This window comes from Pseudorca crassidens, chromosome 4, assembly GCF_039906515.1.
Source record: "Pseudorca crassidens isolate mPseCra1 chromosome 4, mPseCra1.hap1, whole genome shotgun sequence".
NCBI lineage: Eukaryota > Metazoa > Chordata > Mammalia > Artiodactyla > Delphinidae > Pseudorca > Pseudorca crassidens.
The window spans coordinates 109306302-109332359 of NC_090299.1; the positions used below are offsets into that span (position 1 = coordinate 109306302).

The following is a 26058-nucleotide window of genomic DNA, read 5'->3' on the forward strand; positions in this document are numbered from 1 at the left end:
CTTGTAGAGGCATTGACTTTCCATCAAGGTGGAACATTCGTTGGAAAATCTCCCCAAGCAAATTGGGGTTCCATTAAGAAGGGAACAGATCTGGCATAACTAACAATGTCAAATATTCAGTAGAGATCTTTTCTATTGTTTTGTTTTGTTTTTTTTTTTTGGCGGTACGCGGGCCTCTCACTGTTGTGGCCTCTCCCGTTGCGGAGCACAGGCTCCGGACGCGCAGGCTCAGCGGCCATGGCTCACGGGCCCAGCCGCTCCGCCGCATGTGGGATCTTCCCGGACCGGGGCACGAACCCGTGTCCCCTGCATCGGCAGGCAGACTCTCAGCCACTGCGCCACCAGGGAAGCCCAGTAGAGATCTTAGTTCTAAAATGCAAATATATGGTTAACCTCCTTGGCTCTTCATTACCCACAGGATCACATTCCAAATCCTTAGTAAGGCAATAAAGGCTTTTGGTAGCATAGCTCCTAGCCTCATCTCCATTCCAATGCAGCTCAACATTCATTGAATGTATCAGACTTTGTGAAACACGAATAAGAGACATTTGAGACATTTATAATAAGAGACATTTGAGACATTTGAGACATTTATAATCGTACTCATAATCTCTGTATGTTAGTATGATCACCTCTCAATTAATAACTTGTAATAATAGCTAGGGTGACCATAAGTCCTGGTTTTTGCCTATTGTCCTAGTGTAGTTACTAATGGCACCAATGCTCTTTTTCAGTCTCTAAAGTTTCTAAGTTTGGACAATAAGTTATAGGTCATTCTAATAATAGCATACCTATGTTTTCTCAGTTATCTCGGAGCAAAACAATTCTCTGATGGACTGAATCTGTTAAGGTTGAGATGGTACATTCCTATTGGATAATTTCAGTAGAGTTTAATAAAAGGCTACTTGCAAAGGTGTGGGCAAAATGTAGAGAAACCACAAGGGGTTTACCCTAGAATAACCTAGAGTAACTGTGACCTTCAGATGTAGCCAGCCTGCAGTCATGCCATAGCAAGGGAGCCTTAGGGAATAAATACCCAGACTCTTTGTTGTATTGCTGTTGCTCCCCATTGCCTGAACTCAACTAACTGAATCTAAGGGAAAGAAAGCCCTTTAAGTTCAGGTTCTCCTGTGGGCAGGAACGTGGATATCCTCCATCAGAACTCACGATTACTACCCTATTTTGCAGTAGGAAAAAATGAGATGAAGAAAGGCTCACATGCTCCCTGTCACAAAGCTCATAATTGATAATCTGGAGTCCAAGTGCTGTGTTCTCCCCACTCTACCAGGCTCTCTCTAAGGCTGCTACATGGTAGCAATGCCAAATGACCTATCCTTCCCATAGCATCATTTCCTTTGAAATCACTGAATCTCTGCTCATTCTCTTCCCTTGTTTGGAATGTCTTCCTTGCTCTCGCCCCTCCTCCAACTCTTTGATGAAGCCTTTCCTGTTCTGACAGGGAGTGAATAGCTCCTTCTACTGTGCTTTGAAATCCCATAATTCATACATCTTTTCTAAGATTTGCCCTACTTATTGGAGTTGTTTAAACGTCTGTCTCTCAGCAGACTGTGTCAGAGAGGCATCCTCAGTAAAATTTTTTTTTTAGCTCCTAGCACAGTGCTGGGCAGAATTAAAAGGTAACCTAATCTCTTATTAATTCTACTAGGGAGGAGCTATTACTAAACAGGTTTTAAAGATGAGATAATTGAAGCACTGAAAGGTTAAGTAATTTGCCCAAGGTCACACAGCTGTGAAGTATCAACAGTAAAGCCAGGATTTTGAATCTAGGTAGTCTGGTTGTAGAATGATACTTAACTTCAAAATGAGAACTGAAATTCTGAAATAGCCTTCCTTGGTTGAAAGGATTTAAATTGTATATTTATTAAATATACACACACACACACACACACACACACACACACACACACGCCTACCTGCCAAAAAAACAAGGAAGGGGGTAATTTAAGGCACTGCTTGCTCCTAGTCAGTGAAAAAAAATCAGGCAGAAGCTGGGTAAACTGATGATTTTATCCTAAAAGGGTTTCCTCAAACAGATTAGATGTTGGAATAAGTGACTTTAAGCTTTGCGATGAGCATAAATAAAATAACCTACCAACAAAGGTAGGGAGTTCACATGCTTAAAAACTAATCAGCTGTTTTCAACCTAAGCATTTGCAAACAAAATAAGTAAATAAAATTAAAAACAATGAATGAAATCCTGCAGTCTGGTCTGGTCTGGTCTATGTAACATAAAATGGAGAGTTGGTTTGTAACTGCCCTTATCCAGTTGGCAGCCTGTGGAGCTGTCTTTTCATAGGGTTTACCTGAGACCTCTTGTCCATGGGCAGTGGCGCTGTGTAATCCTCTCTCTGGGAGAAGGAAAAAAATGTCCATATACAGACAGCTGCAGACCGAAGTATTTCTTTCCCCCTCCCTTTACATAGCACGCACGCACCTGGTAATCGTAACTCAACGCTTACAGAGTGCCTAATGCATGCATGACGTAAAATGGTGGTCCTCGTCTTCAAAAGATTTGAAGTCTAGGGGTAGAAACTGGTCCAAACTGAAGAGGTTAGGGCTCTGAGGGTCTGGGCCACAGGCTGAAGAGCCCCTCATCTTTCTTTCACCGAGTGTACTTTCATCGTTTTCTCATTCCTGGCGGTCCCACCAGGATGCTGCGGGTGTAATTCATTTTGGGTGGCCTCTAGCCCCCTGACCCCTCCCGGGGCAACCCAGCGTCTGCCTCGCAGCAGCTGGATGCGCGCCCGGAGCCCACCCACCCTTAGCCAAAGGCGACGCGGCGCGCCTTTGAATCCTGCGACTCAGGGGGGCAGAGACAGCAGGAGCGGCAGACGCAAGGCCTGGAGGAGCCTGGGTGCTTGAAGTCTCAGGTCAGGCTCTGAGGTGCCCCAGGCTAAAAAAGGTGGTTTGTGTGTCACCTAATAGGCCAGGGTTTTCCCTAAGGGCGCAATCCCGTGGGCTGATGACAGCCCTTCATCGCCTCACCACACCTTCCTTGCGCTTGGATCCAACTGGCTCCCGACCCCCGACCGGGAGCTATCCTCAATCACCTCGTCGTCGTGGACCCCTCCCTCCTCAACCCTAAGAGAGGCCGCGGGGATCGACAGCACCTCCCGCACACCTCACCCGCCCAGCTCTTGCCGGGGTGCCGCGCCACCCGGCCTGCACCAGGACCCTGCCATTCTGCGCTCCACACAGACACGCAGCGACGCCCCCGACATCTGCGGGAAAAGTCCTTCCCCACCGCGGAGCAGTTTCCCATTCCCACGCGCTCGGAGTCGCACAGACTGGCGCCGTCGCCGCGCCCCACAGCCGCAGGCCCGCGCGCCCGCCTCCGGGTCGTCCGGTCAGTCTCCAGCGATCAAAAAGAGTAGTCGGCGGAGCTCTCACGTGTGCCCAGCTCTCGGGTTACAGCCGGGGGAGGCCTCGGCCCCCACGCTCTAGGGCAGTCAACAGCTGCTTTAATTCTCCGGCGGGGGCGTCCTTTTCCTCCTCTGCGGCAGGCTAAGGTTAGTCGTCCGCCGCAGCAACTTCTACCGCCTCTTCCTCTCCACTGTGGTCGCCTACCCGGCCGCACGCTACAGTAACAGCTTCCAGCTCTCTGCCTTTTAATCTTTCCCTTAGGAAGAGAAGAATTGTGGAGGGGAACTCTTCCCTCGCGGGGGTCGGCCCAGCCCACCTCGGTCGCCCACCGCTCTCCCTAGTGGCCCGCTCCCCTTCCAAGCCGGTTCCTCCGGTTGGGGCGTGCTTGCCTGGGGCTAACTTTCCGCGAGATGCTGTCCCCGTGGACCTGTCTCGCCCGTGTCCGGTCTCCCTCTCCGCAGCCGCTCCAGCTACCAGCTTGGCGAAGCGCGTGGCAGGACCCGGGGCTGGGACCTCCGCGCCCAGGCTTTTACTCGGACTCCAGCACTTGGTGGAACGGGGGTGGCGGCCGGCCCACAGGCTGGGGGCTTTCGGTGGCACGGGAGACGGTCATTTCGGGACCGCCCGCTACATTTGACGAGGGCGAGCTCTGCAGCCTGGGCCTGCGGACCAGGGCTGGAGGCCCGCCCCTCTACCATCTTCCCTCCCACCGCCTCAGCCCGGGCGCGCAGGCTCACACCCCTTCCTGGGGAAGCAAATGGTCCCTTCCAGGCGGGTGGCCATGTTGTTCTAATAAAGCGGGAGGGGCGGCGGCGTGGGGAGGCGGGAGCAGATGCCGCTGGTTGCGCGCGGGAGCCGGGCGCTAGCAGAGCGCAGCCGCGAGGGAGGCGCGGGGGAGGCGAGCGGGAGCCCGAGCCCAAGCAGCAGCTAGTGTTGGCGGAGGGCACCCGGGCGCAGCTGGAGCAGCAGCCGCGATGGCCGTGGCCGTGGGGAGACCATCTGTGAGTGCTGGGGCCTCGCTTCCCTCGGCCGCTTCTCCTCCGACGCTGGGGGTGTTCCCGCTTGCGGGCGGGGGCCGGCGGGGAATACTGGGGGCCGGGAGCGGGGGCCTCGGGACGGCTGCGGCGGTAGCTGTGGGTGTGTGCATGAATTTGGGCGCGTGTCTGGGGCTGAGGGGAGGGCGAGGATCCCCGCGGCTCGGCTACTACGTGATGCAACAGTGTATCGCCTCGTCGCGCCCCGATTCCCGGGATGTGGGAGAAAAAGGACCCCTCGCCTATTTTTTCTTTAAGAGGATCCTTTTGGCCACGGTGTTTCTCGGCTGCCTCCTTCTCCCCGCGCACACCTTTCCCCTCGTGACAGTCGAGAAAGGCGCCGGGTGCGGGGGGGGGGGGCTGTTTCCTCCCGGCTCCCCCGCGCCGAGGGGCGACCAGGGCGTGGGAATTGTTAACCCAAGCGTTGTGTCACGCGGTTGTAGAAGCGGGTCAAAAATGAAGGGGTGGGATTGCTGGGTCGTATGGTAGTTCTATTTTTAGTTTTTTAAGGGACCTCCATACTGTTTTCCATAGTGGCTGTATCAATTTACATTCCCACCAACAGTGCAAGAGGGTTCCCTTTTCTCCACTCCCTCTCCAGCATTTATTGTTTGTGGACTTTTTGATGCTGGCCATTCTGACCGGTGTGAGGTGATACCTTATTGTAGTTTTGATTTGCACTTCTCTAATGATTAGTGATGTTGAGCATCCTTTCATGTGTTAAAAAAAAATTAAAAAGGGGTGGGATTTCCGTGGTGGCTTCCCCTGTGCACTGTGAGATCCCGGACACACTCAGGCACCCACGCTGGTGACCGGGCCCTGCCCAGGATGTGGACAAAAGCCTTAGATACACAAAGTTTTCAAAGGGCCCCGTTGTCGGGGTGGGTGGAAGTTTAAAAATGCTCTGCGGTTGGAAGGTCGGGGGCGGCGGGCCGGAGAGGCGGGCGCGCGAGGAAGAGGAAGGGGTGGCGGGTGCGTGGAGAATCGGGTGCCCCGGGACGGGGTGAGGGAGACGGGGAGGGAGGGAGGGGGATGCTTAGTCCCCGAGTTTGCCGGCGGGGCAGGGGCCGCGCCTCCGGCGGTGCAAAGCTCATTCAGCGACTCTGGACCCGGCCCGAGGGCAGCCGGACTTAAAGGGTGCGGTTTCAGCCGGGGCTCTGCATCCCGGGTGAAAGGCGGAGGCCAGGGGCGGCGGCGGCCTTCCCTTTTTACTGAAAGGAGCAGAGCCGGTGGGGAAAGGCGGAGTCCTCTTTCTTTCTCTTTCCTCTTTTCTTTGTCACTGTTCAAAGTCACTTTCGCCCCACGGGCTTTGTGGGCTCCTTGAGCGAGTTTCTTCCCGCTCTACCACCTCCTTTTCTTTTCCTCTTCTTCCCCTTCCCACAACTGTGTAGCTGCAGGTGGTGGCTTGAGAGATTTTGCAGGTACAGACCAAAGTCTCGCGGAGATACTGGAAGCTCTGCAAGCCCAGAAATGCAAATTGCAAGACTGTGCTCTCAAACCCGCAGCCCTTCTCCCAACTCTTCCTCCAGATACAGTCGCTTTTTGCACCCCTCCCCCATAATTAGCGGAGTCCTTCAGCGTGCTCTAACCCGGTTTGGTGGTTCAGCTGCCGCGATGTTTTCAAAGACGTTCTCCACCGTCAGAAAGTGTGCAGTGGTCATATTGAAGTGTAACTGTGGGTCTTTTAGGTAGTTTAAACTCTAATATTTAATGACAAACACTTAAGAATTCAGGTCTCCTCTTGATAATTAGTGGTCATAGATTGTTGTTACTGCGGGAAGTTGCATAGTCTCTGGGCTGATCCCTTTATTTTTCTGGTGAGAATATTGAGGTCCAGAGAGGTCAAGTTTATCTGGTTAAATTACTACTCCCACCCCCCTTCCCCAACACACACACACACACACACACACACACACACACACACACACACATTTACAGAGCACAGATTCAGATAAATAACAATATCTGCTTTAGATAATTGGACAGTGGCTATATGCAAATGTTCTGTGTGTGTGTGGGCAGGGTGTCTTTCAGTAACACCTATTGCTGGTGCATTCTTGAGGCATGGGGGAGGTGGAAGAAATAATTTGCTGCACATTTTCTATAAATTAGTTCATATATGTCAGTTAAATAGGAACAGTATGTGGATTTAAGATTTAGTTGTGTGGCCACAATCATGTCCAACACCAGGTCTGCCAACCAGATGTGAGCTTAATTCCACAGAATTCTTGTGTAAGACCTCTCTCATTCAAAAAATAGAGGCGATTTTACAAAGTGTGTGTGTACAGAGGAGGTAACTGCTTTCTCTGCACATTCCCTGTTGTCATTAGAATTAAGACTAAGTTACTTACAGTTTGGAAACAGAAGACTGTTTTTTCTTTGGACCGAGTTGTAGGGGTGATCAGGAGTTGACTACAAAGTTAAAAAGTCTTTTCATACATTTTCCAAGGAGTTGTTGAACTGTTTCACTTTGTTCATTCGGTTCCTGTTTTAAGTGTAGTGTTTGCAGTTAGGTCTTCAAAACAACCCCAGTGAATGCAGAAGATTCTCCAAACCCAGCCCCAGGGTCTCTACACAGAATCCTTCATGGTAGAAATCGCTGCCCCTCCTTTTCCCGTATCTATTCTACCATTTGAACAAAAGAAAGGAAGGATGTGTTGATAGAAAAGAATCACTCCAAAGTTGATTGTGAATGGAGTTTCCCTAGTTACTCCTTTAGAATTAGATTTTTTTTGTTTAGGAAAACGTGAACATATCTCCTTCCCCTACCAACTGCCTCTCTCATTCAGATTGAAGAAAAAGTTCAACCAGAATAACTTGCCCTCAACTTTAGACAGACATTCTTGAACTTGAACCTCTGAGTGTGATACCTCAGGTACATATGACATTTCACTGGGCAAAAATCCTTATATATCAAATGCAGTATTTTCTATCTTATGACGTGGTTATCTTCAGTTATAACCATTTTAACTTCAAGGCTAAATTCAGACGTTTCTTAAATGGATTTGTTGTTGGCTGGGAAACAGAAGCTTCAGTCTGGTGTGATACTGTTTATTTCCATTTTAATCTCAACCCCTAGCTTCTCCATTTTCCCAGGAGTGGGTTTTGGAACTTGGCTCCCAGAAGCCCCTGAAGCACATCTGCTGTTTCCAGAGTGTGACTGATGCAAGAGCATTTCTCCCCTAGGGATATGTGCACATTACGGATGAGTTAGTATTTTGGCATCCAAGTCCCAGGGCCGCTATTATCTTTGTTTTAATCCGAGCATGGTAATTTACTCTACCTGGGAACAGGCTTTAAGTAGCTGATCCTCTCTTTTAAGGAGTGGTGTTCATCAAGTTATAAGGTCTGGGGGTTTAAAGGGACTTCAGAGGTCATTTGGTTCAGCCTCCTCCCCAATGCAGAAAGAAATATTTTCTACATTATCCCTAATAGAAGTGTTTAAGTCTTTCCAGTGGTGGAGATTCCCCTATGATATCGTTCAAGAAACAAGTTTAATTATCCTTTTATCCACTGCGCCCAAAGGAATGGAAATCCAAGTTCATTCATTAGCTTATTTAACACTATTTATCGAGCACCTCCTGTGTGCCAGGTACTGTTCTAGGTGCCAGGGATACAGTAGTGGACAGCAGAGAAATTCCTTCTTACCTGGAGCTTTTATTTTCTGAGAGATTTAGTGTCCGTGTGTATCACAGAAACAAACTTCAATAGCGTATGTAAGCCATTTCGGGAGAAAGGAAATTATGTGCCTATTGCTGACTCAACAGCTATGATGCAGGTTAAAGGATCTTATCTATTCGAGGATCATTATAGGCAGTTCCTAAAGATATGGTCTGTCTTCAGCAGGAGGGTGAGGGCTGACAACGAAATGTCATTTTCCTTTGTTGTGAAATTGCCATTTCTATGACTTGAGGATGTGGCCCCTACATGGAGGGCTGTGGCTTTTGGACCTGGAGAAGGATTAAATCTTTTGAAAGCTGTAGATGATTTCTCTCTCTTCTAAAGTATCTTCTTTAAAAATGATGTGTCTACATCACGATGAAAAACTGACCCAAGGAATTGATTAAAAGATGAAAACAATACTCATATCCCATCGTCCTGATGTAACAGTTCTTAGATGATTCTCATCAACTTTTTGAGGTTTACAGTGGGAAGCATAACCCATACCATATAAACTGCTACTAAGAAGCCAAACTGTGTGCCCGGGAGTACTCTGTCTGACTATTTGGACATTTGTATAACCGAGGAAACAGATGCTTAGTGCTTTCACAGGGGCCCTGCTATGTCTGTGTCCAGACAAAGGAATGAATGATTTGGATGGCGTGCTTTGATTGATCACCAACAGACCCAGTGTTTATTACACTGATGATGCCACAGCTGATGATGACTTCGGGTTTAGGCTCCCTGCGGAGCAAGCTACAATCAGGGTTTTCTGTGCCTGCGTTTGTCTTTATGGGGCCTTAAACTTGGTTGGGGGGGAGGGTAGGGGCTGCTCTTGGATTTTATCATTTATTGGGAACTGTCTTTCCTCGCCTTAGCTAAACTGTCTCAACTGGGGTCAGCCAAGCTGAACGATTATTTAAACAAAGACCCAGTAGATCTAAAGCTTCAATCCTTTTTCCCAAAGAGAACTACTTTACAATATAATTGATACCCCCTTTGTTTTGTTTTTTTTTAGTTTGTTTGTTTTAATCCAGATTGACAGAAAACCCCCTTTCAACTAAACAATACCTCTCCTATCCGCTCAGGCCTTCTGGCAGCCCATCAATGCGGCTGCTGTTGAACATAGAAACAAGACTTGGGCTAAGGTGAAACAGACAGATTTCTAAAAAGAATGCTGGTGATCTAAAAATCAAGTTTGCATTGTCTCACACCTGGCCTGAGGGAGAAATCAGGAGTCTGTTGCCTGATATGACCAGAGCCAAGGCATTAGAAACACCTTTTCAGGATCCGTGCTAGTGAGGGTGAGCGCATCGCTCAAGTCAAAGGATGCAGAAAGTTGAGTTGTGTGGATGCGTTCGGTCCACCTGCTGCACTAGGACCCTGTGGGTTGGAGGGTGATGTGTTGATTCAGGGGCCAGGCTGGGGTGGAGAGGTAGGAATGGCTTCATGCTCCAAAAGGACATCTTTGGTATCCAACAAGGGGGAGCTTGGTTCCTGCTTTTTTTTTTTTTAAATTTTTAAAATTGTTGTGAAAATATACCTAACATAAAATGTGTCTGTTGTTTGTTTTTTTTCCACACACACACACTGTATTTTATTTTTACAAGAGATAAATAAACTGACACCAAGCATTGTAAATGGGTGACCACAACAAAAGCAACAATGATTGCAATTACCAAACACGAAACACACTCATACTATGTCATAATATTGACATTCAGTCCAGGAATCCTCCACGGTAACAGCTCCTTTACTTTGCAGTGAAAATTGATTTGTATATTTTTTGCCTCTGAGTCCTTGTGGAATTGTGTCTGTTTTTGATAATTAAGTAACATTCCTTTGGGAAGAATTTATGATTTTCTTACTTTCAAATTCTTTTTTCTTGTAGAAGTAGAATTACAATAATATAGATAGGTTAGAAATGGAAAAACAAAACAACTGTCAACACCCTAATGCATCAGTAGTCATTCTTGGCTTCCTAATCCATCTGCTTTATCAGATACATCTTGTGCACTTTCTTTGTGTAGGTGCTGAGGTTATGACGTAAGTCCTTGAGATGCCGTCCCCGATGCTCATCAAATTTCTCTGAAGGATGAGCAAGCACTAGGTCTCAGCAAGGAAAGTGAGGTGGGGCGGTGGCTAGGGAAAAGTGTTCCAAGCCAAGGGAACAGCATGTGCAAAGCTCTGAGGTGAGGCAGAGCCTCTTAAGGGAATCCAGTGTAGCAGGGACATCAGCATTCATGATGGCTTAGAGTGGATGGACGTGAGGCCGAGAAGGTGGTGGGAAGAGACCACATCACTTTTGCAGTTCATTCTTCAAGACACGGGTACTTACTACATAGCTCTTTAAATATTTTATATGCTATCCATCCGACCCACAACGTAGGATATCCCAGATTCTTAGACTTGGTTGATGGAAGACACTGAAAATCTTCAGAGCACTAATTCTTCAGATTTCAGGGAAGGCTCGGGGAGTTGATTTCTTTCATGGCCAAATCAAGCCCTCAAAGAACAGAGGAAGTAAAGACTGAGGAAGGGCACAGAGAGGAGTGACAACATCACCAGGCCTTCCTCTGTCTAGTTTTCTGTATGGAGCTCTTCCTCAAGATGTAGAACTAAAAGTCTTACTTCCTTACACACCAAAGCAATTGAGTCCTGAAGGGTGGGGTGGAATGCTAGGACTCCTCCCACCTTGGACTGCAAGTGTCAGTTGGTGTTGTCCATAAAGAAAACTAAAAACCGACTGGATCCTATGAAAACAGGAGGAGAGTCTTTTAAAAGCCAGGGTTCTGTTAAGACTTAATCCTTTTTCATTCATCTTCCTTTGTGTACCGTTTTCATGCCAATATAAACTTCATGAATCTCATTAAGGATGCCCATTAAACTTACTCAGACCTGCTGTTGGAAGGAAAAGGCTTGACTCCCAGCTTCTTTGTCAGGTATAGGAAACCTGTGCAGCGTCTTGATTTTTAAGTGTTTTCTATTTAAATTACTGTCAAGACAATGATCTCTCTTGATCCTCACAAAATTTCTGAGAAGTAATATAGGCAAGAAAACTGAGGCACAAAGAAGTTGTCACTTATCTAGTCTGGTACAGCCAGTTAGTGGGAGAGCTTGGCTTTGGAACCAACAGTTCTTAGACCAGTGTGCATACAGACCTACCATTTGTATTGGTCAGTTAGACTAGATTATGTTGAGGTAACAAATTGGTCCCAGGATCTGGTGGCTTACACAGCAAAGGTTTATTTCTCACACAGGGTCCTTGTCTGTTCCATCCTCTGAGATCCGCTCCATGCTGAACTGACCCTAGGACCCAGGCTGAGGGAACGTTCTGTCCTCTCTCTGGACATTGCCAATCTGGTGGCAGAGGAAGAAGAGGCCTGCTGAACCCTGAACTGACTTTTCAAGCTCTTGGGTGGGTCACTTGCACATGAACATCATTGACCAAAATAAATGGTTACTCCTAAATTCAACAGGATGGAGGTAGATAATCCTTCTGCAGAGAGTGGCTCTGCCAGTCACTTGGCCAAGCTGGATGGGATGGGGAAGTGAACCCTCCCCTAGGGAGAGCCAGTGATGGTGTTGAATAGTAAGAGTTCACCATAGCTTCGTAGTCAGGGCATCTGCTAGAGAGCTAAGCGTCTTTATTATTTTGTAAAATTGTCTCCCTGTCTGTCATGATTTTTCTCAGTCTGTTTGGCCTACTCTGATTCTAGCTGGACATGGTAGAATGATGAGAGAGGGAGAAAGAGTGTCTGTGTGTGTTTAAGCCGCCAGAATGAACTGAAGGCAGAGAGTATGATGATTCCTATTATTTCACAGTGAGCTTCCAATAGCACCGTCACCAAATAAGGGATGAGTGGTGACCTTCTCAAAGACCTTCTGTGCTAGTCTCTGGTGGCCCCAACTCTGGGACTGTACTCTCTGGGAAATGGTTTTGAGGCTATTAGGGCTTCCAACTGCTTGATAGAATTATTTCCCTTAGGATGCTTCCAAATCAGTCTTTTCCCAGCCTTGTCTGTTCCTAAATGCAGATGCATCTATGACACCCTTCTTTTCCGTGCTTTGTTTTCTCTCTGCTGAGAGGTACTAGTACAGTCATCCCTCAGTATCTGCAGGGACTGGTTCCAGGATCTCCGCGGGTACCAATATCTGCAGATGCTCAAGTCCCTTATATAAAGTGGCCTAGTATCGTTGGCCCTCCGTGTCTGGATTCAGCCAGCCGCTGATGCAGTCCCTGCAGATAGGGATAGAGGACTGTATGTAGCATTTTGGTTGAGAATGTGGGCTCTAGAGCCAGACTGCTGGCCTCCTAATGTATCGCCTCTGCCATTTGACCACCTCTGTGACCTTAGACAAGTTACCTCGTGTACCTCACATTCCTCATCTGTAAAATAATTACAGTACCTTCTTCAGAGGTTTACAGGATTAAATGCGGTATTACACCAGGTGCTTACGATGATGCATGAAACATTCGTCCTCGGTAAAAGGCAAACGAATACTGAAATAATAACTGCTTTATACCTAAGGCTGGGCTCAAAGCAGAACTGCCACCCCCCCACCCCCGCCACTCTACCCAGTAGGAGGCGAGCATTTGCCCCTTCCCTTGTTCACACACCTGAAATGTGCACTCTTCCCTTTTTCTTGTCAGGGCACACTTTTGAGGCACAGATCCAACATACCCGCTCCCTGAAGCCTCCGTTCACCAACCCAGGTTTTGGTGACTTTTCTGTCTTTGAATTCCAGCAGCAATAATGCCTACCACACTTATGTGCCACCTACATAGTGTTCTGGTGCACCTCCAGCCCCAGGTTACTTTTTTTCAATAAAGAGGAATGATCAAATCTAGTTGTGAATGTTTACAAAAGCCTCATTACCTTAAGCAATATGTTCTGATAACCTTGACCACGTTCATGCACTCTTAGCTCTAACTGACAGGCTTAAGGGAGGGGCTGGCGCTGTGCACAGACCCCACAGCCCAAGAGACGTTTGACCGAAGGAGTGGAAACTGCTCCTTGGATCCATTGGATGAGATGTGTACCGGCTCCCCTCCTCTCAGCCACCCTTTTATTCCAGCTGTGCTGTGCTAACCTCTGGCAGGTGTAGACCTCATCTCTACAGCTTTCTGCCCCAGGCTTCTCGGCTGTAGTGTTCTGCTTCGCTGTTCTGACCTATGTACATATCTGGATGTCCAAGGGACTTACCATTGCATGACTCACCTCTGACTGCTGGGGGATAGAAGCCGGTAGATAAATACTTCTCTCTTTTGTCACCAAGTTGGACAGTTCTGAGGCACAATCAGAGGGTCCACGTGGGCCCCAGCCCTCAGGGGTGACTGGCCCATCCTTTAGGATAGCTTTCCTCTTTCGCTGTTAAACTTCTCCCAGTCCCCACTTCTGTTTCACATTAGCTGCATGCATGCAAACCCTTGCCTCAGGCCCCTGCGTTTTGGGGAAACCCAGGTGAAAACACCTTGTTTCCTGGTTTGGGGGTCTTCTTTTGCCTTATGCAGATGAGGGAGCCTGCATGTTGCTTTGGTAACATACCAGATTACTCTGGACATCAAAAAAAAAAGGTTCAGAACAAGCTGATCTTTCATCGGGTTTTTACTATTTACTGGAGGACAGACTTCAAACTGCTGTAAAAGCTAGACTCCGGGATTTCCCTGCTGGCACAGTGGTTAAGGATCTGCCTGCTAATGCAGGGGACACGGGTGTAAGGTCTAGCTCATGCTCTCAAGAAGCCTGCAGTTCAGTTGAGGGAAAAGTCTGAGACTCAGGTAATGCTCCACTTCCATGATTTTGCGGGGAGGGCGGGGTGGCGGCGTCTCGTCAGGCTCTTCTAACTACTATTTAGCCCTCCCTTTTCCCTTAGATAGTAGATGTCAGGAACTCGGTTCCGAATTCAGAAAAGTAGGGCCCATTTTATTTTCCTCCTCTTCTCATTTTATAATGTCATTTGAGGAGTGCTAGAAAGATAACCTCAACTTTATTTCCTTCTAGGCTACTGTTAGAAATTTATTCTTTTGGTGTAAGGTGAGGAGAAAAATGGCACAACGAAGGGAATTGACAAATTTTATCAGAGTCTGGAGGGGATGTTTTCAAAATTTCTGCCAGATGAGTTTGTATGCCCCATTCTGTCTTCAAAACATAGTGACTGCCACAGCATGCCAGATGCTTTGACTAGTAGACTAGTATTCTATTCTAGGGCACGTGGGCATTTCTGTACCTACCATGCCTACTGGGTCAGTAAGCCAGTACCCATGCTTCCTGGGTCAATTGTTTGTTTCCAAACCCGCTTCTGCCAGTTGTAGTCATCATCATAATATGCATAATTTAATATTATGTAAATCTATGAACTATAAGTGCAAAAATAGAAAGATTTAGTAAAGGTGAGAATTTTGCTAAAGTAAAACTGCTGTGAATTTAATATGGTTAAGTTGGAGAAAAAAATTGTAAGAATCTAAAGGAGTCTGAATTCAGATTACATTGAAAGTGTTTCAAAATTCTGACTCCACTTGAGAAACAAACTGGAAATCATAGATGATGCTTATGGGTTTGTACCAAAAAGACACCTCTAAATGGAATTTCTCTAAGTCATTATGATGAAAAAAAACCTTGGCCTTTTGTCAAAAAAATTGGTGCATGGATGTACGTTTATATGTTTTAAAGTACAATAAAATGTTTAGGTTATAACGATTGTTTTTTTTTTAAAATAGTAGTTTTTATTGTGTATGAAATTTGGAGTGAGTTTTATTAATTAATTTATTATTTTTTGCTGTGTTTGGTCTTCGTTTCTGTGTGAGGGCTTTCTCTAGTTGTGGCAAGCGGGGGCCACTCTTCATTGCGGTGCGCGGGCCTCTCACTATCGCGGCCTCTCTTGTTGCGGAGCACAGGCTCCAGACGCGCAGGCTCAGTAGTTGTGGCTCACAGACCTAGTGGCTCCGTGGCATGTGGGATCCTCCCAGACCAGGGCTCGAACCCGTGTCCCCTGCATTAGCAGGCAGATTCTCAACCACTGCGCCACCAGGGAAGCCCCGATTGTTTTTAAAATCCTAGTCTTTAAATGCTTTTTAAGATAAATTATCCAATCCTGCTCCTAATAGCTTTGGATAAAGGGACTAGTACATAACCACCGTTCCTCCCAACTTCCCCATTTCCATATTCTAACACATATGGTAGATGGGGAAACAAGTTGAGAATTACTGGGTTTTCCTGGGTTAGATGTGAATGTCTCTGGAAGAGTTAACTCACTTGACATGATTTACCTTCTTTTACACCTGATGTAAATGGTTATCAATGTTGGGTTTTTGTTTTTGTTTTTTAAATCTGATTTGAAAGAGGTGAAAGGACACTAGAAAATTTACCTGTTCCATCAGTTTCTTTTAGGTTAGTCCAGAATAAAGGGAAATACAATTTTGGGAGCAAAATAATCTCAGTTTGGAAAGGTGAGGTTATTTTAGTGATCATTTAATTTTCTCTTTGAGATACATGAGCACATGAGAGATATGGGTTACTCAAAGACGTACTCTGGGAAGAAGAAATTACTTCATTAGATGCAGATGAAAGCTTAGACTATAGTCTTAGTAGTCAGTCTGGACTTTTGCATTCATTCCTTCCAAACGTCCTTGGATAATCTTCCATCAGCAATTTGATTTAAGTTTTAATCCCAACCACGAAAAAATTGTGTTGAAAACAAGTAGAAAGTTGTTTTTCTATTCCAAAATAAAGGTAGTGGGAGGAGAAACTTAACAAATTGGAAGCTGAAATGTGTGATTTCTCCATTTCTCAAACTAAAACTGGAATTATTTTTCAGGTTTTTCTTGGTCTTTAAATACACATTTGAAATGTTGTTGCTAATTTGCACATTGGCTTTGCCACTAAACTTATTGCACACGTAGCAGTCGTGTCCTAATTGAAGTGCAATTCCACACATTTTTCCTGTGATAAGACTTCAGTGTGTAAAAGTTGATTTTTTTAAATAACGTTGTAAGGAAGTTTGATTAGATATTATTCTTTTTTTACATATATATAGATTTTATTTATTTATTTACTTTTGGCTGTGTTGGGTCTTGGCTGCTGCGTGCAGGCTTTCCCTAGCTGTGGCGAGCAGGGGTTACTCTTCGTTGTGGTACAAGGACTTCTCATTGCGGTGGCTTCTCTTGTGGAGCACGGGCTGTAGAGCGCAGGCTTCAGTAGTTGAGGCTCATGGGCTCTAGAGCGCAGGCTCAGTAGTTGCAGCGCATGGGCTTAGTTGCTCCACGGCATGTGGGATCTTCCCGGACCAGGGCTCGAACCCATGTCTCCTGCATTGGCAGGCGGATTCTTAACCACTGCGCCACCAGGGAAGCCCCGATTAGATATTATTCTTGACCCAAGCCCGTCAGCCCCTATTTGATGGATCAGGACTCATACTTGATGATCTTAAGGCCAAGTGTTTTGGCTGTTGGTTATACCTCTTCTTACCAAATGGAGATAACACCCAAGGCTGCAGAGCAGTGCTGTCAGGTAGAGCTTTCTGTGATGAGGGAAATGTTCTACCACTACATTGATCAGTATGGTAGCCGCTAGCCGTATGTAGCCGTTGAACACTTGAAATGTGGCTGGTGCAACTGTAGAATTAAATTTTTTATCTTTAATTAATTTGCATTTAAGTTTAAATAGCTGCATGTGGCTAGTGGCTATCATACTGAATGGTGAAGCTTTAGGAGTATAATCTAGAGGTATTTACAATCTGATATCTTTCTCATTTTTTAGAAAACGTCTTTATTGAGAAAAATATCAAACATACACAGAGTAAGGATGGAGGTGTTCATTACAACATTCTCTCATCACCCAGGCCAATCTTATGTCATCTGTTTTCCCTTTTCTCTAACCTCTTTTCTTCCCTACCCGTCAACCCCCCAAATTATTTTGAAGTAAATTCCAGGACAGTCTGATCTCATTTTGTTTTAAAAGCTAAGATCGTGATCTGGGGGAAGGAGGGGAATGGTATTAGAGAGAGGTACTCAGGGAGCTTCAAATGTATTGGTGATTAAAAAAAAAAAAGACTTCAAGTATAGAGATGGGAAAAGTTATGGTTTGACAAAGGTAGGTAATGAGTATACAGATGTGCTATGTTTTGTTTGCTTGAAATATTTCGTCACCATCATCATCATAAGAAGCCAAGCCTGAGCCCAGAGATGGAACAGTCACTGTACCAGGCCTCACTTACCTGTGCTTTTAGTGAACCTTGAGTTCATGGATAATTTAAACATTCAAACATTATTCGTATGCGATATGTATCATTGAGCTTAATTGAATGCCAACAGTGCTATAGAGTCATAGGATCTGTAAAAAGATGGAAAGCAAGCTGAAGAGCTTTCTCTTTAGCCCAGTCTCCTCCCGACACTTGGTTTCAGAGAGTGGTAGCTTGATTGGAGCTCACATTGAGTCCAGAGCTTTCTGTCACACCACACTTACCAGATGGACTGATTTGCTGAGTTAAAGCTTGCAGCGCTAAGTCACTCCTACCTACTTTTAAAAATGGCAGACTCCTTTTTATAAATTAATTAATTAATTAATTTTTGGCTGCATTGGGTCTTCATTGCTGCACGCAGGCTTCAGTAGTTGTGGCTCGTGGGCTCCAGAGTGCAGGCTCAGTAGTTGTGGCGCGTGGGGTTAGTTGCTCTGCAGCATGTGGGATCTTCCCGGACCAGGGCTCGAACCCATATCCCCTGCATTAGCAGGCGGATTCTTAAGCACTGCACCACCAGGGAAGTCCTAACAATGACAGATTCTTATGATCTCTTTTAGAGCAGATACCTTATTTCTAAGTCTACTTGCAGTTTTGCAGGTACTCTTGTTGGAGGGAAATGTTTTTGTAATTAACAGTATAAAGAAGTCATTTGTGAAATTTTATATTTGGGGCTGAGAATTGATGCCTGTTACTGGTGGAGAGTATTATAGGAAATGCCTGTTTGCTTTTTACATTTCTGTTTATAAAAGAAACCCTTGTCGCGAGCACATTTTGGTCACGTGGACACATTGAAGGAAATAGTGCTTGCATCAATGATATTTAAAAGTGCAGTTTTCCTTTACTACGTAAAACAAAAATTGTTGCTGTGCTTTTGTAGTTCAATTTAGAGGCTAAAAATGATTTTCTTCCCTTCTGATAGTGTGCAGAATATGTATATTCTAAATTTGGAACGCTATACTTAGGTTCTCAGGATTTAAGGGGAATGCATTTGTGATGGTAAAGGATCTTGTATCATCAGAAATGCTCCCAGGCCTTGGCTCAGCTGTCCTATTGATGGAGAAAGATAATATGCTTTAGAAGAAGAGCGATTAAAATTTTTAGCAACATTCTGAACAACTGCAAGCCCCTGGTTGCAACAGGATGCTGTTCCTCTTCCATGGTCAAGTCTCTAAAAGCCTGCCCTTTGTGTTCCCTTGGTCTTTTGTTAACTACATTCCTGGGAGGGAGGGAAGAGCTTTGTCTAATCTCATCATCTACATTGCAGTTTGGTCCAGTTTGTTTTTATTCCATGGTTTGTGGAGATAGTGAATAGTTGATTAACACCCTACATATAAATGTTACCAGGAGTCAAGATTTATGCCATTTTTACAAATAATACTCCCGTGAAATGAGCCTTCTTATCTCCACTTGACAAGAGATAGTTGAATCCATGGTAGGGCAAGAAGATTTAGGGAAATGTTTTGTCAAGTCAGTTGCTCTGTCCTTTTCATGTAAGATAGAGACAAAAAACTATTAAGGCTTTAAAAATGACTGTGACCTGATTAGGAGACTATAGCAACTATTTTCAGTAAAGAGGGCACAAGATTAGTGTGAGTAGCAGGTTTTTTTCTTTTTTTTTAATGTATTAAGTTTATAGATTTTGAAAAGCTTTTATATTAGATGAAATTTAAATCTAGCGATAACACATCTTGAAAAAAAATAAATTCATATAATCGAGATCTCAATTAAGCATTCTCACACTTAATTACATTTAGAAAAATGTTAAACTTGATGTAACCATTAACACTAGTAAGAAATAGAAGTTTACCATATGTGTTCTCTTTAAAATAGTTAATGAGCCATGGTTTACTAGCAACCTGGCAATCTTTGATAGGCCTCAGTTTGGTTCTGGAGTGAATTATTTATGTCATGGTAAGATAGTAAGGGAGAGAAATATGTCAAACTGTCTTTGACCAGGGTGAGCTTCATTGTTTGGCTTATTTACTTGAAGGGAAAAAAGTACCAAAAGGGACAACTCTCAGATTCTTCTAGTTAAACTGCTATAAACGGGCAAGCACGTGCCACCTCTTGTTTCTGGTTGTTGAAATAAGGGTGTTAGTGGTGACATAGTTTTTCAAGAGAAGACGGACATTTAGAGTTTGAGGCGAAATTTCCCCGTCTGAAAATGTTGGCAACGAAATCAGATCTTTTAAAAATACTGTGTGGGCCACATACACACATGCTCATGGGCTGAGTCTGCCAGTATGCAGTCTGATTTCCACTGGAAATGATTCATTTATTTTTCTTGTATTTGAATAAAGAACTCATTAAAGTTTTTAAATTTTATTTTGTTTTGGTAGGCCTTTTAAAATGCTTTAACATTTGAACAATTACAGTGCTTTGTGTGGAAAATACTCTGGTTTTTTGAAACAGAAGCAGTGCCTTGAACTCTGGTATGAAAATGTCTAGATTGTTCGAGGGCAGCATCAAAACTTGTAAATTGTTGGGCTTCCCTGGTGGCGCAGTGGTTGGGAGTCCGCCTGCCGATGCAGGGGACACGGGTTCATGCCCTGGTCCGGGAGGATCCCACATGCCGCAGAGCGGCTGGGCCCGTGAGCCACGGCCGCTGAGCCTGCGCGTCCGGAGCCTGTGCTCCGCAGCGGGAGAGGCCACAGCGGTGAGAGGCCCGCGTACCGAAAAAAAAAAAAAACAAAAAAAACTTGTAAATTGTTTCCCTCACAGGATATCTCCAAACAGGTTTGATCACATTGGGAGAAATGGAACCGGAGATGTATGGCGTGACTGGGACCCACAGCAGAGAGAGCAGGAGGGATTCATGAGTGTGTGGGATCCAATGTCAATATCCCTCTGCAAAAACATGTGCTTCATATAGTGAATGGGGTTGGATTTTTTTTTTTCTTCCTGTTTGGTTGAGGTCCAGTGACAGTTAATGGCTATTTCTTACAGGCTGTGAAATTATTCATGAGTTTGGCAGTAGGATGATGTAAAATGCAAGTGGATATAGGTAGAATAAGGGCTGTTACCGAATTCCAGTAAACTGTTAGTGCTGGAGCTGGGAGGGGAATTTAGAGGTCATCTCATCAGGGCCTGCCTTTGAGACGGGGAACTGAGGCCTGAGTTCAGCTGAAACTGAAATTCCCCATTCACCCTTCCCTGCCCGGCAGGAACCCGGCATTCTCCCTTCTTTTCTTCTCCCTGCCTGTAGGAAAATGTATCTTCCAGGAACTATTTGTGACAATTAGAGAGTCTTGGAAAACAAACAAACAAAAGCAGATGTTTGGTGAACAGAAGTTTTAGAAAACAACTTGCGAGGAGGTTGTCTTTCCGATTGTTAGAACGTTTTTGTTGGTAAAGTTTCTGTGGTTGTTTTTTGTGAGTCTTGATACCCTTCTTTCTAAAAGTCTACTCTTCCGTAATGGGTATAAGAAGCAAAAAAACAGATCATCGACAGAAAAATGTGGCAATTAATTACCTTTAAGTCTGCAGAATTTCCTAGTGGTGGGTTTAACCACATGAACTAGTTGATGTCAGCTGTTTCTGAACTACGGAACCGCTAGTTTCACACGGTTCAAGATAGTAGCTTGAGCAAAAGGGTAATAAGTACAGTTGACCCTTGAACAACAGAGGTTTGAACTGCACAGGTCCACTTAGAAGTGGATACTTTTCAATAGCAAATACTACAGTACTACGTCTGTGGTTGGTTGAATCCAAGGATGCAGAGAGACCACTTGTATGCAGGGCTGACTACACATTATACGAGGATTAACCCCTGTGTTGTTCAAGGGTCAGCTGTACTGGGGTATCTTCCTAGTCCTCTAAAAACATCCTTAGCGTTTTACACGGTCACTGACCACTCAGCCCTTCTCAGTTTATCCTGCTCAAACACTGTTCTGCTGGGGTACTTTTACTAAGAAAAGTGGAATTGAAAGCTCCATGTGCACACGTGGAACAGTCTTCCTTCCACATGTTACCTTTGGCTCGAAAAGCCTCCCTTGCCTTGAAGAAAAGACTACCCAGCTAAAGTCAGACGCTGGATTTGTTTCTAATTGTTCAGGCCAACAGAAGCCAGTTGGAATGGAAGTCTTGGTCAACAGCAAGATAGTTTTGGGTGTTTTTAAATTAATTAATTTATTTTTTAAATTTATTTTTGGCTGCGTTGGGTCTTCATTGCTGCGCGCACGGGCTTTCTCTACTTGCGGCGAGCGGGGGCTACTCTTCGTTGCGGTGGCTTCTCTTATTGTGGAGCATGGGCTCTAGGCACGCGGGCTTTAGTAGTTGTGGCTCGTGGGCTCCAGAACGCAGGCTCAGTAGTTGTGGCACACGGGGCTTAGTTGTTCCGCGGCATGTGGGATCTTTCCGGACCAGGGCTCGAACCCATGTCCCCTGCATTGGCAGGCGGATTCTTAACCACTGCGCCACCAGGGAAGCCGCCAGCAAGATAGTGATATGCAGTTATATTAATGTTACAACTTGTATTGAGGATGTGAGACTTTTGGAAACATTGCCCTGTTATTGTAATTGAATCCTAATTCTGATTTGGCAGTGGTAGTGGGGGGGGGGCGGTGGTGAGTGGACCCACAGAAAAAAATGTTGTAAACTTCAGACCTTTTCTTCCGCTAGTTTCCTAAATCGAATCCACTGAGTATTGTTAAACAAGTGGCATTTTAGCATTTTGTAGATTCGGAAAATAAGTATAAAATACGAGACATTTGGGCTTCCCTGGTGGCGCAGTGGTTGGGAGTCCGCCTGCTAATGCAGGGGACGCGGGTTTGTGCCCCGGTCTGGGAAGATCCCACATGCCGCGGAGCGGCTGGGCCCGTGAGCCATGGCCACTGAGCCTGCGCGTCCGGAGCCTGTGCTCCGCAACGGGAGAGGCCACAGCAGTGAGAGGCCCGCGTACCGCAAAAAAAAAAAAAAAAAAAAAAGTCAGCAGTAACAGGCCCAGGTTTTTGCCTAATGTAGAAGGACTTAATCAGTAAAAATTACTGTGGCAGAACATCCTAGAAGGAGGTTAGGGAACAAAGAATTTAACAATCTGCTCAATTTTCCCCAGGAATTCTCAATTATCTTTATTTAATGGTTGAGCACCTGACAGTAGTTTGCTGTGGAGGGCTGAGACGTGAACACAAATGCAGCGGGCTGAAGGTTTTCATTTTCACTTCACCTGTTTCTTGTCTCAGCTCAATTTTTCTCAGCCCTGGGTTGCTCAGGCTATACCAGTTGGAGTTGACGGAGCATGATATAATTTACTCCTGCCCATCAGAAAATATTGCAGAGTGACTAGGTGAGGCAGCCTCTGTAAATGGTACAGGTGGTTCTCTTTGATGCTGTACTCAGGGCCTTTTCCTGGGCGTATTTTTCCTAATTATTGAAATTGTATGAATAGCAATGATCCCTGAAGCTCTTCTGTGTGGAAGTTGGTGGGCTGCTTTCAGTATTTCCACTTTCATTAGTTATTATCTTCCAGAGAGCTGCCAGGTGAAAGTTCTAGAAATAATAGCATGTGAAGTGGTTATTCATAGTTGTCTTTCCTGTGGAAGTGAGGCCACGGAATTCATCAGGACAGTAAATATTTACACTTTTTAAAGTTTATATATGAAATCTTCTTAAATAAACATCCTTAAATGGCTAGCAGAATTGACAATGAATTGATAGGGAAAAACATTTTAAATCTTGTTTACTGTGGAATTGCTTAAAGTGGGCAAGACTGTACCAGATGCTTCCTATTGTCTCTGTGGAAAAACTGTCACAAACCTGTGATATAGACATCTGTACTTTTCAGTGAAAGGAAAAGAGACTTAGAAGTTACCTGCCCCAAAGTCCTTCAGCTCAAAGGTGGCAGAGCTGGAATTTTTATTCCCAGCTGGCTTGCAGCCAATGCTTGTGACACTCTTCCAGGCTGCTTTACTTTTTGTATTAATTACAGAGAGATTTTCTTCCAAGCCTATCATTTAAGATACTGATATTTAAATATTAAATTAAAAAATGGCACCAACAGCTTCATGCAGACCTGCCTCAAATGTATGTTGGTGAAAGGTAACACTAATTACTTTAAAATTTTAAATCATTTTATGCGTTGTTCTGGAACAGAATATTGCAGTGTATGTTTCAGCTAAATGCTTTAGTTAGGAGTTTTGAACGTTGGCTCCGTGCAGCACAACACCTATGAATATGCCAAGACTTTTATGAGCTTTTGAGAAGGGTAGTATTTGCTTGGAAAAAAGAAAACCATCTGAAAACAGATAGAACTTCGGGGTTATTCAGTGGTGACGGTGCTCATCTTAGAAGATCAGAATGAGCCAGTGAGGGTCTGGGTGTGAAATGCCAAGTGGTTGTCACAGTGCCTCTTTTCTGTCCAGCTTCACACGGTATGTAAAAAATAGGTCTTTTAAAATATGGAGACATAAATTACTTTTCTTAAGTAATTCTTAAGTAAAGGTGGCCAATGGCTCCGCAAGATACAGCCACCTCTAGGTGGTTATGATATTCAACTGTCGTGATTGTAGTGAGGTTGGACATCTTTTCATGTGGCTATTGGCCATTTATGTTTATTTCTCTGTGAATGACTTATTCACCTCCTTGCCTTTCCCCTCCTCTACCCCCGAGTTGGGCTGTTTCTCTCTGTCTTGTTGACATTCGTCCTTTTTTTATGTGCAAATAATTTTCTCTCAATCTGCCATGTTTCTTTTCTTTTGTTTTTGGTGTCTTGTTATATAGAAGCTTTAACTGCACCATCTTCTTTTTGGTTTGTATTTTGGTGTCTTGTTTTGGAAATAAAGCTCCCTTTTCACTGAACTTCATTTAATTATGTTTAACAGCTGTTTTGTCTTTTGCTCAGTACTTTACAGAAGACAAGAATGTAGCAACTGTTAAGAAACAGAGCCCATTCACCCAGTGGGAGATGTCCTGAGCTAATAAATTAGAAACAACTCAAAGAGGAGACAGAAAGGGAAGAGCTTGGAACCCAAGATGTGAAAAGGAGCTCAAGGATCCAGCCCCTTTAGAGGGGCACAGGAATTTAATGCTCTGTGATTTGAAGAAACTTTTATGAGATAATTAACACCTAACTTGTAATTAGCAGTTGAGTACACGCTGAGCTAGATGGAGGACAAGCAAGGGAGGCCTTGAGTTAGTGATTGGGTCTTTGAGTTAGAAATGTGTTGTTTGGGGGGAGGCATCCCTTTTTAACATTCCTTTCAACTGGGTTATTTCCAGGTTTATAGATCAAAGTATTTTATCGGTAATAATGAGTAAGAATACCGAACACTCACTATACAGCAGGCGGCGTGTCTAAGCACTTTATGTGCATCGTCTCATTTGGTCGATAAACTTGTGAGCAGGTGTTATTATTATGCCATTTTCCAAATGAGAAAACAGGCTCAAGAAGGTTAAATAACTTGCCCAAAGTCACATAGCTGGTAAGTAAGTGGTACCAGGACTTGAATTCAATTTTTTTCTGACCTCAGGGCCGTCCAAATGTGATTGTGAACACATGTAGAAAAGTATTTGTGGAGATTCTCAATGATGAGTCCTTGAAGTCAATGACAGTGTCTGTTCTGCTTTAAAATCAGGCTCCATCAGGCATCTGCTGGCAGGGCCTGACTTAGTTGCTCTCAATGGAAGTCAGAAGTCTCTGAAGGACTTTACCGCTGGAAACCCTTAAAAAAAATCAAAGCCGCTTCACTTCTGGGGGCCCTGCTTTTCTCTGCAGCCTTTGCTGTTTTCTGCCAAAGTGATGAGTGGGTCATTCTGCTCTTTCAGGCCCTGGCTTTGCTCTCCAGCAGCCTTTTACTAAGTCAGGTCACAGGTAAACCTACATGTTGTGGTGGTGCGAGGGGACTGGATAGACCTTGTCTGTGTGTGTACGTGACATACACATGTGAGGGGAGGCTCAGAGCATGGCCATCTCCTCCCCAGGGCTCCTCGTCAACAGTTCCACTCCCCAGCTCAGCACGTATTTCATCAGGCTGTCCCAAACATAACCTTCTACTTCAGTGAAAATGTGACACATGTCAAGCAAACGGGACAGAGACTAAAATCTCTTTATACGGAACAAGTGCTGATGTGAATCGCTGATATAATTCCATAGTGATAAAGCCGGTTAAAAATCCAGGTTTTGTTACTTACTCCCTCTGAGACCTCGGCCACGTTTCTTTGTATCTCCATGACTTAATTTCTGCCCCTGTAAAATGAGGATGATAATATCTATCTTACAGGGTTGTGAGGATGTAAACGTTCATGCCTGTAAAGCACTTAGAATAGTGCCTGGAGGATAAATGGTGCCTTATGAATGTTAGCTGTTTTATAGATTTAAAGCAGTGAGCCACTATTTCCAGAGTGGTGCTCCTGGTACTATTTCAGTGCAGTTCACGGACATCTTACATTCTTATCTCTGACAGTTTGGCGCACTGCTATCACACTTACCTCCCCCTGTAGGTGAAGGCATTTCTGTGGTCTCTAGAAAAGTAGAAAAGTTTATTTGAGCCCCAGGAATACTGCTGCTGGCTTTGAGTCATCCTTTCTCACCATGGCCATGTTCCTTTGATCACCCAGATGTAGTCCCCCATTTAAGCCTAAAGAATGGGTTCTCTGCCTTCTAGAATCAGCATGTGTTCATGAGTTATTACCCTAGCAGCTGAAATCGAGATGAAAACATCCTCACTGTCCTTGTGGTCTCTCCCTACCTCCTCTTCCTTGTTGAAGGTGCCCCTTAGCTATGGTCCTTGCGGACTGTTTACAG

The 26058-nt window shown here is 44.9% G+C and overlaps 1 protein-coding gene across 13 annotated transcripts in view; it reads left to right on the top strand.

Moving 5' to 3' along the window:
- The first annotated feature begins 3494 nt into the window (after positions 1-3494).
- SEPTIN11 (septin 11) overlaps positions 3495-26058 on the top strand; it is a 90785-nt gene continuing 68221 nt past the window's right edge. For 9 of the 13 annotated variants that reach the window (XR_010943091.1, XR_010943090.1, XM_067736323.1 and 6 more), the window contains exon 1: positions 4221-4385. Coding sequence is in view for 8 of the 13 variants with exons in the window: in XM_067736323.1 (XP_067592424.1) it covers positions 4359-4385 (27 nt within the window). In the remaining 5 variants the exon portion in view is untranslated. Of the gene's footprint in view, positions 3531-4219; positions 4386-26058 lie in introns of those variants that run through there. The other 4 variants (XR_010943089.1, XR_010943088.1, XM_067736320.1 and 1 more) reach the window with 2 other exon arrangements.